At 42.1% G+C, this 14492-nt stretch overlaps 1 protein-coding gene across 1 annotated transcript in view; it reads right to left on the bottom strand.

Annotated features, from left to right (window-relative positions):
- Positions 1-2628: 2628 nt before the first annotated feature.
- The window catches only part of LOC138671871 (mucin-2-like), a 32342-nt gene continuing 20478 nt past the window's right edge, over positions 2629-14492 (bottom strand). The window contains exons 2-4 of the mRNA XM_069760002.1: positions 12947-12958; positions 6022-6732; positions 2629-5759 (exon numbers count right to left, since the gene is read on the bottom strand). Of these exons, the coding sequence (XP_069616103.1) occupies positions 3316-5759; positions 6022-6732; positions 12947-12958 (3167 nt within the window). The 3' untranslated portion in view covers positions 2629-3315. The remainder of the gene's footprint in view (positions 5760-6021; positions 6733-12946; positions 12959-14492) is intronic.

Raw genomic sequence — 14492 nt, 5'->3', positions numbered from 1 at the left:
ATATATGGGGCTCGTTATTCTGTATGGAGTAATATATGGGGCTCATTATTCTTTATGGAGCATTATATGGGGATCTTTATTCTGTATGGAGCAATATATGGGGCCCATAATACTGTATGGAGCAATATATGGGGCCCATTATTCTGTATGGAGCAATATATGGGGACATTATTCTGTATTGACTATTGAGCAATATATAGGGCTCATTATTCTTTATGGAGCATTGTATGGGGATCATTATACGCTATGGAGCAATATATGGGGCACATTATTCTTTATGGAGCACTATGTGGTGCCCATAATACTGTATGGAGCAATATATGGGGCCCATTATTCTGTATGGAGCAATATATGGGGCTCATTATTCTGTATGGAGTAATATATGGGGCTCATTATTCTTTATGGAGCATTATATGGGGATCATTATTCTGTATGAAGCAATATATGGGGCTCATTATACTGTATGGAGCAATATATGGGGCCCATTATTCTGTATGGAGCAATATATGGGGCTCATTATTCTTTATGGAGCATTATACAGGGCTTATTATTCTGTATAGAGCAATATATGGGGCTCATTATTCTGTATGGAGCAATATATGAAGCTCATTATACTGTATGGAGCAATGTATGGGGCCCATTATTCTGTATGGAGCAATATATGGGGCTCTTTATTCTGTATGGAGCAATATATGGGGCTCATTATTCTGTATGGAGCAATATATGGGGCTCTTTATTCTGTATGGAGCAATATATGGTGCTCATAATACTATATGGAGCAATATATGGGGCTCATTATTCTGTATGGAGCAATATATGGGGCTCTTTATTCTGTATGGAGCATTATATGGGGCTCATTATACTGTATGGAGCAATATATGGGGCTCATTATTCTGTATGGAGCAATATATGGGGCTCTTTATTCTGTATGGAGCATTATATGGGGCTCATTATTCTGTATGGAGCAATATATGGGGCTCATTATTCTGTATGGAGCAATATATGGGGCTCATTATTCTGTATGGAGCAATATATGGGGCTCATTATTCTGTATGGAGCAATATATGGGGCTCTTTATTCTGTATGGAGCATTATATGGGGCTCATTATTCTGTATGGAGCAATATATGGGGCTCATTATTCTGTATGGAGCAATATATGGGGCTCTTTATTCTGTATGGAGCATTATATGGGGCTCATTATTCTGTATGGAGCATTATATGGGGCTCATTATTCTGTATGGAGCAATATATGGGGCTCATTATTCTGTATGGAGCAATATATGGGGCTCATTATTCTGTATGGAGCAATATATGGGGCTCATTATTCTGTATGGAGCAATATATGGGGCTCATTATTCTGTATGGAGCAATATATGGGGCTCATTATTCTGTATGGAGCAATATATGGGGACATTATTCTGTATAGGGTATTATATGGGGCCCATTATTCTGTATGGAGCAATATATGGGGACCATTATTCTGTATGGAGCATTATATGGGGCCATTATACTGTATGGAGCATTACATGGAGTCCATTATTCTGTATGGAGCAATATATGGGGCTCATTATTCTGTATGGAGCAATATATGGGGCTCATTATACTGTATGGAGCAATATATGGGGCTCATTTTTCTGTATGGAGCATTATATGGGACTCATTATTCTGTATAGAGCAATATATGGGGCTCATTATACTGTATGGAGCAATACATGGGGCTCATTATTCTGTATGGAGGAATATATTGTGCTCATAATACTGTATGGAGCAATATATGGGGCTCATTATTCTGTATGGAGCAATATATGGGACTCATTATACTGTATGGAGCACAATATGGTGCTCATAATACTGCATGGAGGAATATATTGTGCTCATAATACTGTATGGAGGACTATTCTGTCCGGTTTCTGAGCTATTGTAGAATTTACATTAGATATCACTCATGTATTGTAAGATGTAAGGGAAATCTTTGGCGTTGTACTATACCTATTTTTCTCTGCTGTATCTGTGCATCATGAATTGTGGTACATTTTAAAGGGGCTCACAAAAACCTGGAGCCGGACCTGACTAGACTCCACCCACATTTACTGCAGCTGTAAGGCAAGCTAGCACAACACGTGGTTTTCACGGCAAATGTCAGGAGCTGCTCCCCCTTGTGTTCAAAAGTAGAAAATATTAAACCTTTTTAAATATTTTTTTGTATTTTATTCCTATAAAAAATTGTTAATATTTAAAATGAAAAATGAACACAGCAGTACTTTACATTTCTGCAATTGTTGAACATTTTTTTTGGGATGATACATTCGTTTAGATGAATGGAGCCGAGGTATTTTGAAAGCTGTCGGGTAATATAGTCCCTGAAATGTTGGCAGATATGCAGTGGGGATCACAGATTGTGTCATGACATTGACAAATATATTGCCCCGTCCTCTCCCAACTACGTTCAGTCCCCACCCACGGTTCCTTCTGCCCCCATTGTGCTCCTTGTTACCCCCACGGCTCCACCCCCTATAATGCCAACCCTTCACCACCCAACTTCAGAAACCATCTCAGCCCTTCGATATATGTAAGGTCAGACATCCGCATAAGTAACGATGGAGAATATGGCACACGGAGGCCAGGAATAGACTCAAACATTTATTGATAAATAGAAACTTCTCACTTGATTTTCAATATTCATATTAATTATTATTAAGTAGTTATACGAGAAATCAGAAAATAATTAGACATTTACATAACATTGATGAACAGGGCACAGGAGGGGCTTCAGTTCTGTGCGAGGGTCTCTGGCTCCACAATGAAGGTGCAGGTCATTGACCGGACTGAATTGGCCATCCACCAGGCTATATTCTGCTCTGAAGTCAGTATGACCTGTATCGCGTGGAGAGCACAACTCCAATACTGCTGATCAAAACCAGGCAACGGCTCAAAGAGCAGGAAAAGAATGGCGTCATGGGGGAGTGACCTAAGAAATGGCACAATCACTACTTGAAGTGTAGCAGCAGAAGATGGCAAGTTGTGATTCACAGATGGACACGGATGGATTCTCATGGAACCAGCGGACAACCTGCCATCTTCAAGCAGCCACCTGCACAGTGTCAGCTGGAGGACGCAGTTACAGGGACAATATTATGATTGTAAGTTGCTTTTCGTGAAACATTCCTTAGAATTGAGGCGCTGAATGAGTGACACTGCCTCAAACTCAGATATACCGAGAAGGAAATTGAGGGAGGTCCCAATTATAAAACAACAGAATGTGAATTTCCAATGCCCACATCCAAATAAATATACGTTAGGGAGAGAGGAGGTGATCACATGCCCAGGGCATTTAGAAATGTGGCAAAATCTGCATTTAGTTGTTCCTTCAGCGTTGTGAGAGCATTCTTAACATCTTCAGGTGGCAAGTCAGAGAGATTATTGGATAACTCAACAAGCTTCTGGGTCATGTCAGCTGGAAGAAGATTTTCGAGGCAAGCAACTAAGCTATTGATTTGCTGACTTGGGGACAAGGTAGTTATCATTGTGCTTGTCTCTTCAGTAGTTATGTCTTCAAACGTTGTGTCTGCAGCTGTTGTTGACTCTGTGGTAGATATAGTCGTTTCTTGAGTAGTTGTAGTGTTTTGGGTTGTACCGATTTCCTCTGCTGTAGTTATTGCTTCTTCTGTGGTGGTTAAGTCTTGAGTAATTGTATTATGAAATGTTGTGTCTTGGTTTGCCGTGGTTTCCATTTTTGTAGTTGTTACCTCTGGAGTGGTTGTGTCTTGTGTAATTGTTGTTTCCTCTGTGGTAATCTCTATGGCATTTGTAGTTGTGTCTTCAGGAGTTGTCACCTTGATAGTTGTGTCTTCATCACTAGTTATTGTCTCAGTTGCATCTGTTGTCTCTTGAGTTAAAGTTGTTACTTCTGAGGTAATAGTGGTTGACTCTTGGGTAGCTGTGTTTTCAGTAGTTGCAATGTCTGGGGCTGCAGGGGTGGTTTCCGTTTCAGTTGTTGTTATTTCTAGGGTGGTTGAGTCTTGAGTAATTGTTGTTTCCTCTGTGGTAATCTCTATGGCAGTTGTGGTTGTGTCTTCATTAGTAGTTATTGTCTCAGTTGTATCTGTTGTCTCTTGAGTAGAAGTTGAAGCTTCTGTGGTAATAGTGGTTGACTCTTGAGTAATTGTGTCTTCAGTAGTAGCAATGTCTTGGGCTGTAGTTGTTGTCTCCATTTCAGTTGTTATGTCTGGAGTGGTTGTGTCCTGGGCAATTGTTGTTTCTTCTGTGGTAATCTCTAAGACCCTTGTGGTTGTGCCTTCAGGTGTTGTCACCTTGATTGTTGTTGTGTCTTCATCAGTAGTTATTGCCTCAGTTGTATCTGTTGTCTCTTGAGTAGAAGTTGAAGCTTCTGTGGTAATAGTGGTTGACTCTTGAGTAATTGTGTCTTCAGTAGTAGCAATGTCTTGGGCTGTAGTTGTTGTCTCCATTTCAGTTGTTATGTCTGGGGTGGTTGTGTCCTGGGCAATTGTTGTTTCTTCTGTGGTAATCTCTAAGACCCTTGTGGTTGTGCCTTCAGGTGTTGTCACCTTGATTGTTGTTGTGTCTTCATCAGTAGTTATTGCCTCAGTTGTATCTGTTGTCTCTTGAGTAGAAGTTGAAGCTTCTGTGGTAATAGTGGTTGACTCTTGAGTAATTGTGTCTTCAGTAGTAGCAATGTCTTGGGCTGTAGTGGTTGTCTCCATTTCAGTTGTTACTTCTAGGGTGGTTGAGTCTTGAGTAATTGTTGTTTCCTCTGTGGTAGATGTGTCCAGGGTTGTAGCGGTTGTCTTTGTTTCAGTTGTTATGTCTGGGGTGGTTGTGTCCTGGGCAATTGTTGTTTCTTCTGTGGTAATCTCTAAGACCCTTGTGGTTGTGCCTTCAGGTGTTGTCACCTTGATTGTTGTTGTGTCTTCATCAGTAGTTATTGCCTCAGTTGTATCTGTTGTCTCTTGAGTAGAAGTTGCTGCTTTTGTTGTAATAGTGGTTGCCTCTTGAGTAGTTGTAATATCTGGGGCTGTAGTGGTCTTCTCTGTTTCAAATGTTATTACCTCTGGGGTGGTTGTGTCCTGGGCAATTCTCGATTCTTCTGTGGTAATCTCTAGGGCAGTTGTGGTTGTGTCTTCGGGTGTTGTCTCCTTGATAGTTGTTGTGTCTTTATCAGTAATTATTTCCTCAGTTGTAGCTGTTGTCTGTTGAGTAGAAGTTGTTGCTTTTGTGGTTATAGTGGTTGACTCTTGAGTAGTTGTCTCTTCAGTACTTATGTTGTCTGGAGCTGTAGTGGTTGTCTCTGGGATTGATATCTCTTGGCTTGTTATGTCTGTGGTAGATATTGTCGTATCTTGAGTAGTTGTGTCTTGGGTTGTAGTTGTCTCTAGTGTTGTTGCTGCCTCTGTGGTGGTTGTGTCTTGGGTAGTTGTTGACTCTGTGGTAGATGGGGTTGGATTAGTTGTGATTGGTGTTGTGGATGACAGAGGTGTTGTTTTTTCTGTTGAACTTGGTGTTGTAGTTGTTACTTCTGTTGTGCTTGGTGTTGTAGTTGTGGCTGGTGTTGTAGTTGTTACTTCTGTTGTGCTTGGTGTTGTAGTTGTGGCTGGTGTTGTAGTTGTTACTTCTGTTGTGCTTGGGGTTGTAGTTGTGGCTGGTGTTGTAGTTGTTACTTCTGTTGTGCTTGGGGTTGTAGTTGTGGTAGGTGCTGTGGTTGTAGCAATTGTTGTAGTTGTTGGTAAATTCTTTTCAGGATCTGAAATAATAAAAAAGACCCTCAGACATGTTTTGAGTAGGTAGGCATAGTACCACTCCTGCTGTAACTCTTCACAAGGGCATGAGTGCTGACGATTTTAATGCGGGAGGTGTTGCTGACATTACTTACAGGAGTTTACTGTCTGACGTCTGGAACCATTGGTATGGGCACTATGGATGGCGTTCTTTAGGGGGGGGGGGGGAGCACTATTTCTAGCTATATTAATGTGATCATACTAAAACTTCCTGAAGTCACATCTTACCTGTGCAGTAGACGTCGAATCTCAGCATTCCTGAGAACTTGTACACGTAGTATCCTCTGGGACAGGCTTTCACTGGGAGTTTACCAGCAGCTACAGTTCCACTCAGAGAGTTGCTGAGTAAAGGAACCATCTTGATCCCATCACCAATGTTTGGATGATCTTCGGCAAGAGAAAATGGTTCCAGAGACCCACATCTCAGTGCCCCCACAGGTCCCACTTTCAGACTGGCAGTCTTGCTTCCTACATAACGGAACCAGCCAAAATTGTATCTGTCGGTGCTGAATCTGCCGGAGGACTCAATGGAGGACAATTTACCATCTCCATTCAGCTCATTATAGAAGTCACAGGGATCCGCACATTGAAAAGTGTCATTGACTTTCAGGCAATCCTGGTCACTGGAACAAGTAGCTCCAGAGCAGAGGGCCGAGGGGTTGGGAGTACAGAGGTAAATACCATTGCGGTTGATGCACGTTTCTGTTGGGGAACATTTGTTCAGGGTTGGGGAACTGCATTCATTAATGTCCCCACATATCTTCTTCTGCGTATCCCAGGTGTATCCATCAGGACAGCACTTGGATGTATCACAGAACGCCAACCTCGTGCAGTCCAGACCATTTCCGACGAAGCCGGCCTTGCAGGAGCAGATGACGTAGACGTTCTTCTGGTCACAGTTGGCGTTTGTGGGATTACAGAAGTTGCAGGATTTTGCATCTGTTCAAGGAAAATAATTAAGAATACAAAGACAAGGTTATTTGCTTTGACAACAGATGATACAATGTGTTTGTCAATTATTACAGCCTTGACCCTTGACAGAAAGTTTGAGTTGTTGTTAATGGATTATGAGACTGAATATGGTAAAAAAAGGAAATCTTAGAGAATTGTGATCCAAAATGATGGAAAACATTAACTCTGTAGGAGGTAAACGTGGAAAGTCTGCACATACACTGTGCAAGACACTCTGGAGAAATACAAGACAGGACATTCTGAAGGAAAACAAGAAGAGATGTTCTGGAGAAATACAAGACTGGACATTCTGAAGGAAAACAAGAAGAGATGTTCTGATGAAATACAAGACTGGACAATTTAGTGAAAGAAAGGCAAGGTAGGGCAATCTAAAGAGAAGTTAGATTCTGGAGAAACACAAGACTGGGTTATCCCGAGAAAGGCATGACAGGACTCGCTGGGCAAACAAATAGCAGGACAAAACAAGATTCAATCTTTTGGAGAAACAAAAGATATGACTTATTTTTTTAATTTAAAGTTGATATATTCTGGAAAAGACAAGATGGGAGATTCCAACAGAACATAAAATAGAAGATTCTTGAGAAACGCAAAACTGGATATTATTTAGAAGCAAAATATGGGACATTCTCAAAGAACTCTGTGGAGACACGTGGGGTCAGCGAGCGCCCTGGTCCGCTAGCCAAACACAAAATGTGAGAATCTATAGAAACCCAAGACAAGATATTATAGAGAAATCAAGGTGTGAGGATACGGCCGCTTACTAAAGACTATAGGACAAATGGACGTAGAGCGGAGACTTTTTCCAGCATGGGCATCGTTTTTGTTGTGCTTTATTAGATATTTTCTTGCGGTGTTTTATTAGGGATTTGTTTGCTCATCAGTTCATCCTCAGGAATCAAACTTATGTAATCCTAAAGCCAGACAGGAGATTGGTACAGGTAAATGTAAAGCAATCATCCTACCAATCCATTGCCTACCAGCCGAGGCCCATTATGTGGAAGGAGATAGTAGACCCAAGGCCCCTTCACATTAAGCGACGCTGCAGCGATACCGACAACGATCCGGATCGCTGCAGCGTCGCTGTTTGGTCGCTGGAGAGCTGTCACACAGACCGCTCTCCAGCGACCAACGATGCCGGTAACCAGGGTAAACATCGGGTAACTAAGCGCAGGGCCGCGCTTAGTAACCCGATGTTTACCCTGGTTACCATCCTAAAAGTAAAAAAAAAAAACAAACGCTACATACTTACCTACAGCCGTCTGTCCTCCAGCGCTGTGCTCTGCTCTCCTCCTGTACTGGCTGTGAGCACAGCGGCCGGAAAGCAGAGCGGTGACGTCACCGCTCTGCTTTCCGGCTGACCGACGCTCACAGCCAGTACAGGAGGAGAGCAGAGCACAGCGCTGGAGGACAGACAGCGGGAGGTAAGTATGTAGCGTTTGTTTTTTTTAACTTTTAGGATGGTAACCAGGGTAAACATCGGGTTACTAAGCGCGGCCCTGCACTTAGTTACCTGATGTTTACCCTGGTTACCAGTGAAGACATCGCTGGATCGGTGTCACACACATGCCGATCCAGCGATGTCAGGAGGAGTCCAGCGACGAAATAAAGTTCTGGACTTTCCTCAGCGACCAACGATCTCCCAGCAGGGGCCTGATCGTTGGTCGCTGTCACACATAACGATTTCATTAACGATATCGTTGCTACGTCACAAAATGCAACGATATCATTAACAATATCGTTATGTGTGAAGGTACCTCCAGGGGAGCCGTCACCACAGGGGGCTCACATTAGCCTTAGGTGATGGAATATGCTTGATTCTGTGAGCTAAAGAAAATTGTTTTAAGGGGGAGGGAGAAAAAAGGCACATAGATTGAATCAGGCAGTGGTTGGAGCGACTTTGAAGTGAGAGGATCCAAGCTGGAATGGATGGACGATCTATGGAGTTTTGGAGATTGATTGTTGGCTGGAGGGGAATCCATGAGCTATGGTCATGATATCCATCGTCTGGAGGAACATAGGCTGTGAATGCACACTATTCCAGCTGGAATTACCAAAAGCTGTGGGCCCACCAAAAGGTGGAAGACAGTGGGTATCGCCTGGCACGGGGCCAGTGGAACTACCGATCTCAGATTGGGAACTTGTGGACTGAGGACATTGTATTTTCTCCATCTACATTGATTTGCTATACAACCATGGATGTATGGAATAAAAATAGTTGCATCGTTAACCTGCCTAGGTGATTTTTATAACCCACATCCTCAGATCTTCACACAAGGTAAAACATTTTAGAAGAAAATGAGATTAAAAATTGAGGAACAATAAAGACAAGACATTGTTTTGGGAATATGCATGGAAAGTTCCAGAGATGCACAATGGGAAATTCTGGAAACACCCAAAACAAGACATTTTGAGGAAACACAAAATTGGACTTTCTACGATCGCACAAGTTGGAATATTTGTACCTCGTGATAGGACATTCTGGAAAAATACAAAAGAGAACATTATACAGAAACGTGGTATAGAAGATTCTGGAGAAACACAACATGGAACATTCTGGATAAAAAGAGGTGACATTCTGTTAAAACACAACCTTGTGCATTCTTGAGAATCACTGAACAGGAGATCCCGTAGAAGCACAAAATGGTAAAGTCTGAAGTAATATTAGAAATTCTGCAGAAAACCCAAGTCACAGCTAAAGTCACAGGAGAATGGTGATCCTGGGGTTGCATCCGATGGGAAATTCTGTAGAAAGATGTCGTGGGAAACTTTGAATAATGGAATACAGGTGATTCTGGACAAGCAAAAGATTAGTCATTTTGGAAAAACTCAAGTTTGGATATTCAGACCAAACACAAAACGAGGCCTTCTGTAGAAACTCAATAATGGAGATTATTTGAGAAACACAGTGCTGGACCCTCTGAAGAAAAGCAAATTGGGATATTTTAATGAAAATCAAGAAGGTAGATGCTGTCTAAACGCAACATGTGACTTTCTGGAAAAACACATAATGGGATATTCAATGGCAGCACACGCTTGGACATTGATACATCATGACAGGATTTTCTTGAAAATTACAAAAGAAAACATTCTACAGAAACCAAATCTAGTAGATTCTGGAGAAACAACATTTAAGATTCTGGATAAAATAGAGGTGACATTCTGGTGAAACACAAGACAGGACATTCTGAAGAAACAAAGGTCTAGATATCTTAGAGAAATACGAGATGGGACATTAAGCTGATGAACAACATGGGGCATACTTGAGAATCACTATATGGAACACCCTGCAGAAGCAAAAAGTGGTAAATTCTGAAGGAATATGGCAAATTCTGGAAAAACCCAAGATGAAACATTTTAAAGTAAGAGGAGATTGGAGATCCTGAGGAAACCTCATGTGGGTCATTGTGGGTAAAGATGACATGAAAATCTTAGAAGAATAGAATACAGGGGATCCTGGACAAGCAAAAGATTATGCATTCTGGAGAAACTCAATAATGTACTTTCTGACCAAACACAAGACGAGACCCTCTGAAGAAACTCAATAATGGAAATTATGGAGCAACACAGGACTGGACATTCTGAAGAATGGCAAGTTGGGATATTTGAAAGCAATTCAAGAATGTAGATATTGATGGAGCGCAAGGTGTGACATTCTGGAAAAACACATAATGGGACATTTGGACATTTTTTAAAAACGCTCAAGTCAAGGCACTTTGTAAAACATATAATGTCACAAAACTGGTCACTTTGGAAAAACATAGAATACGATATTTTAAAGAATGAAAGGTTCTGGAAACACCATAATCGGAAAAGGATTATTCTGGAGAAAAACAAGACTGGATATTTCCCAAAAAAAACACAAGACTGGACAATCTTGAGAAACACAAAATGGGACATTCTAAAGGAACACAAAGTATGAACCAAAAATAGGACATTCTTATAATAAAATTTAAAATAAGAGCGATTGTTCTGGTGATGCTCCTGCAACAATGGTGTCACCTATTGTCATTGAAAATATTAAGATTTCTGAAGCCTCTGGTGAGGCTTCACTCCCTCCCTCCTCCTCCTCTCTCTCTCTTTTGCAGAAGGAAAAATAGCTTTTTTAGTAGTTGAATTACACAGGTTAACATATGGGAAGACTGAGATTTATTGATTGAAGGTGAAGATATGTGACAGAAAAGTTTAAAATTGGTTCAGAAGTCTAGACTCCCTGGTGGGGACAGGTAACTAAAGCAGGATACCTATTGTGAAAAAGTTTGACGTTTATGCATAGATAGAAAGCTGGAGGAGTTTCTTCCTGCAGTGGAAAGAAGCTTTTATTCAGGGGAAATGTTACATCTACAATAGCCAACCTGCCTCCGGGGTCCAGATAGAAATATTGGAGTGTGTATAGATCCGACATCTCCTCCCTGGTCTCAGTCTACCACCCTACCCGTGCCCTCCGCTCCGCTAATGACCTCAGGTTAGCATCCTCAATAATCAGAACCTCCCACTCCCGTCTCCAAGACTTTACACGTGCTGCGCCGATTCTTTGGAATGCACTACCTAGGTTAATACGATTAATCCCCAATCCCCACAGTTTTAAGCGTACCCTAAAAACTCATTTGTTCAGACTGGCCTACCGCCTCAATGCATTAACCTAACGATCCCTGTGTGGCCAATTTATAATAATAAAAAAAAAAAAAAGGTTCCTCGCATCATGTTCTCATACACTTTATGCAGTATTAGCCCTCTGTGTCTGTACTGCTACATACTGGTTCATGCAGCTTTACATGAACACCTGAGCCTTACACTATAGCTGGTCCGAATAACTAAAGCAATTGTTACCATCCACCTCTCGTGTCTCCCCTTTTCCTCATAGTTTGTAGCTTGCGAGCAGCAGGGCCCTCACTCCTCCTGGTATCTGTTTTGAACTGTATTCCTGTTATGCTGTAATGTCTATTGTCTGTACAAGTCCCCTCTATAATATGTAAAGCGCTGCGGAATATGTTGGCGCTATATAAATAAAAATTATTATTATTATTATTATTATATTATATCCGACAATGATGGGACATATATTTTTTTACTTCAGGGCTAATCGGAGAAGAAGATGCATATTTTCTCATAACTATAACCCCTGCCTATTAGCCCCAAATCAATAGTGGCCAGATTACTGACACCAGTCATTTTATGTTTACTATCTATGGAAAGGTAAAATCCCCATAAAAACTATGGCGGCGATCTCAAACTTCTGCGATCATCACAAGTAAATATAGCTCATAAATTGGGAATTTCATGAAATTCTGAAGGGCTGAGAACATCCAACAACCCGTCCCACGTAAGGTCACCACGGGGAATGAGTGGGTGTAACTCAGGTGCTGATAAAAGGTCAGGACATAATATGTGTTCCCGGACAGAGATACACATCGGTGTATGCATGAATCCCGTTCACTGAACGTCTCCAATCAAAGTGCTCTCCTTCGCTAAGCTGAATCATCTCTATGATATGCGTAGTAAGTTATTTTGCTTATCCTGTTTTATTTTATGTACTTGTATATGCTGTATTGCTTTCTCCCATTTGTAAAATATGTTGTATATTTTTATAAACACTGCTTATCATGTTGGATTAAATAGAAAAAGTTAATTCTGTTCCTTTTGTTCTGTAAACTGCACCCCAAAGTCAAGTGCTACCTGGCATCCAGTCAGTCTGTATAAATGACTTGTGGTGGCAACGAATAGTCTTGAGTTATCGTAGAGTTCACAGTGACTGTATCAGGGGTATATGCATATATTCCATGCGTTGAAATTGGAGGTGTATATATGATACGCATGCTATTAGTTTCCTTATAACTGGCCTAGTAGTGGAAACAACCTTCTCTGTTAATCGTCGGTCGGTGGAAAATTGTCTGGGCGATAGGGGGCAGCAGAGAGCAGGTGGGTTCAGTTACGACCACCCTGGCTGTGATCTTTGCCACCTACATTAATCACATGATCGTTTGCAGAAAATCACGGCCAATAAAGGTTCTTTTATTGCTTTACTAATAATAATCATCAATATAATACAAGGAACAATCAATTCAAGTGAAATGGAAAAAGTGTAGGCGATAACATTGAGAAATGGCCAGATAACCTGCAGCAGCTCAGAGGAGCAGTGGTTCAGAGAAGAAATGTCAAAAGAGGAGGAAGATTAGATACTTACTTGACGTGATCGCTGAAAAAAAAGAAACAGAGAAGAATTAGTTACTGCAAATTCACAAGACAAATGTCAGCAGTGATAGATGAGAGGCGGGGCTGGAGTATAAGGGCTGTGGTCTCATGTCACATGTCAGTAATGCTATCATCAGGGGCGGGGCTGGAATGTAAGGGGTGTGGTCTAATCATTATATCAGTGATGTCATCACTGGGGGCGGGGCTGATAACCTCTCACATGTACACAGGCAGGTAGTCAGCAGTGATAGATGAGAGGCGGGGCGGAGTATAAGGGGTGTGGTCTCATGTCATATATCAGTAATGCTATCATCAGGGGCGGGGTGTTGTGAATTCTGTTGTCAAGCTCCCTCCTGTGGTCATGAATGGTACTTCGGCTGGTTCTGTCCATGGGCTTCCTCTGGTGGTTGTGAGTGGGGCTGCGGCTTCTGAGTTTCCTTCCACAGGTGACGAGGTTAATTCGTTAGCTGGCTGCTCTATTTAACTCCACTTAGATCATTGCTCCATGCCACCTGTCAATGTTCCAGTATTGGTCTAGTTCGCTCCTGGATCGTTCTTGGGACCTGTCTTCCCAGCAGAAGCTAAGTTCCTGCTTGTTTTTCTCTTGTTTGCTATTTTTCTGTTCAGCTTGCTATATTGATTTTTGTCTTGCTTGCTGGAAGCTCTGGGACGCAGAGGGAGCGCCTCCGCACCGTGAGTCGGTGCAGAGGGTCTTTTTGCGCCCTCTGCGTGGTCTTTTTGTAGTTTTTGTGCTGACCGCAAAGTTACCTTTCCTATCCTCTGTCTGTTCAGTAAGTCGGGCCTCTCTTTGCTATATCTATTTCATCTCTGTGTTTGTAATTTTCATCTTAACTCACAGTCATTATATGTGGGGGGCTGCCTTTTCCTTTAGGGAATTCCTCTGAGGCAAAGTAGGCTTTATTTTTCTATCTTTAGGGCTAGTTAGTTTCTTAGGCTGTGACGAGTTGCATAGGGAGCGTTAGGAGCAATCCACGGCTATTTCTAGTGTGGTTGATAGGATTAGGGATTGCGGTCAGCAGAGTTTCCACGTCCCAGAGCTTGCCCTGTATCATTAGTAACTATCAGGTCATTCCGTGTGCTCTTAACCACCAGGTCCATTATTGTCCTAACCACCAGGTCATAACAGCGGGGCTGGAGTGTAAGTGGTGTGGTCTGATCATTATATCAGTGATGTCATCACTGGGGGCGGGGCTGATAACCTCTCACATGTATACAGGCAGGTAGTCAGCTGTGATGGATGAGGGGCGGGGCGGAGTATAAGGGGTGTGGTCTCATGTCATATGTCAGTAATGCTATCATCAGGGGTGGTGCTGGGGTGTAAGGGGTGTGGTCTGATCATTATATCAGTGATGTCATCACTGGGGGCGGGGCTGATAACCTCTCACATATACACAGGCAGGTTGTCAGCAGTGATAGATGAGGGGCAGGGCTGAAGTATAAGGGGTGTGGTCTCATCATTATATCAGTGATATAACTGGGGGCGGGGCTTATAACCTCTCACGTGTACACAGGCAGTT

Source organism: Ranitomeya imitator, chromosome 3, assembly GCF_032444005.1.
Source record: "Ranitomeya imitator isolate aRanImi1 chromosome 3, aRanImi1.pri, whole genome shotgun sequence".
Taxonomy (NCBI): Eukaryota; Metazoa; Chordata; class Amphibia; order Anura; family Dendrobatidae; genus Ranitomeya; species Ranitomeya imitator.
This window is presented reverse-complemented; position numbering and strand designations above follow the sequence as displayed.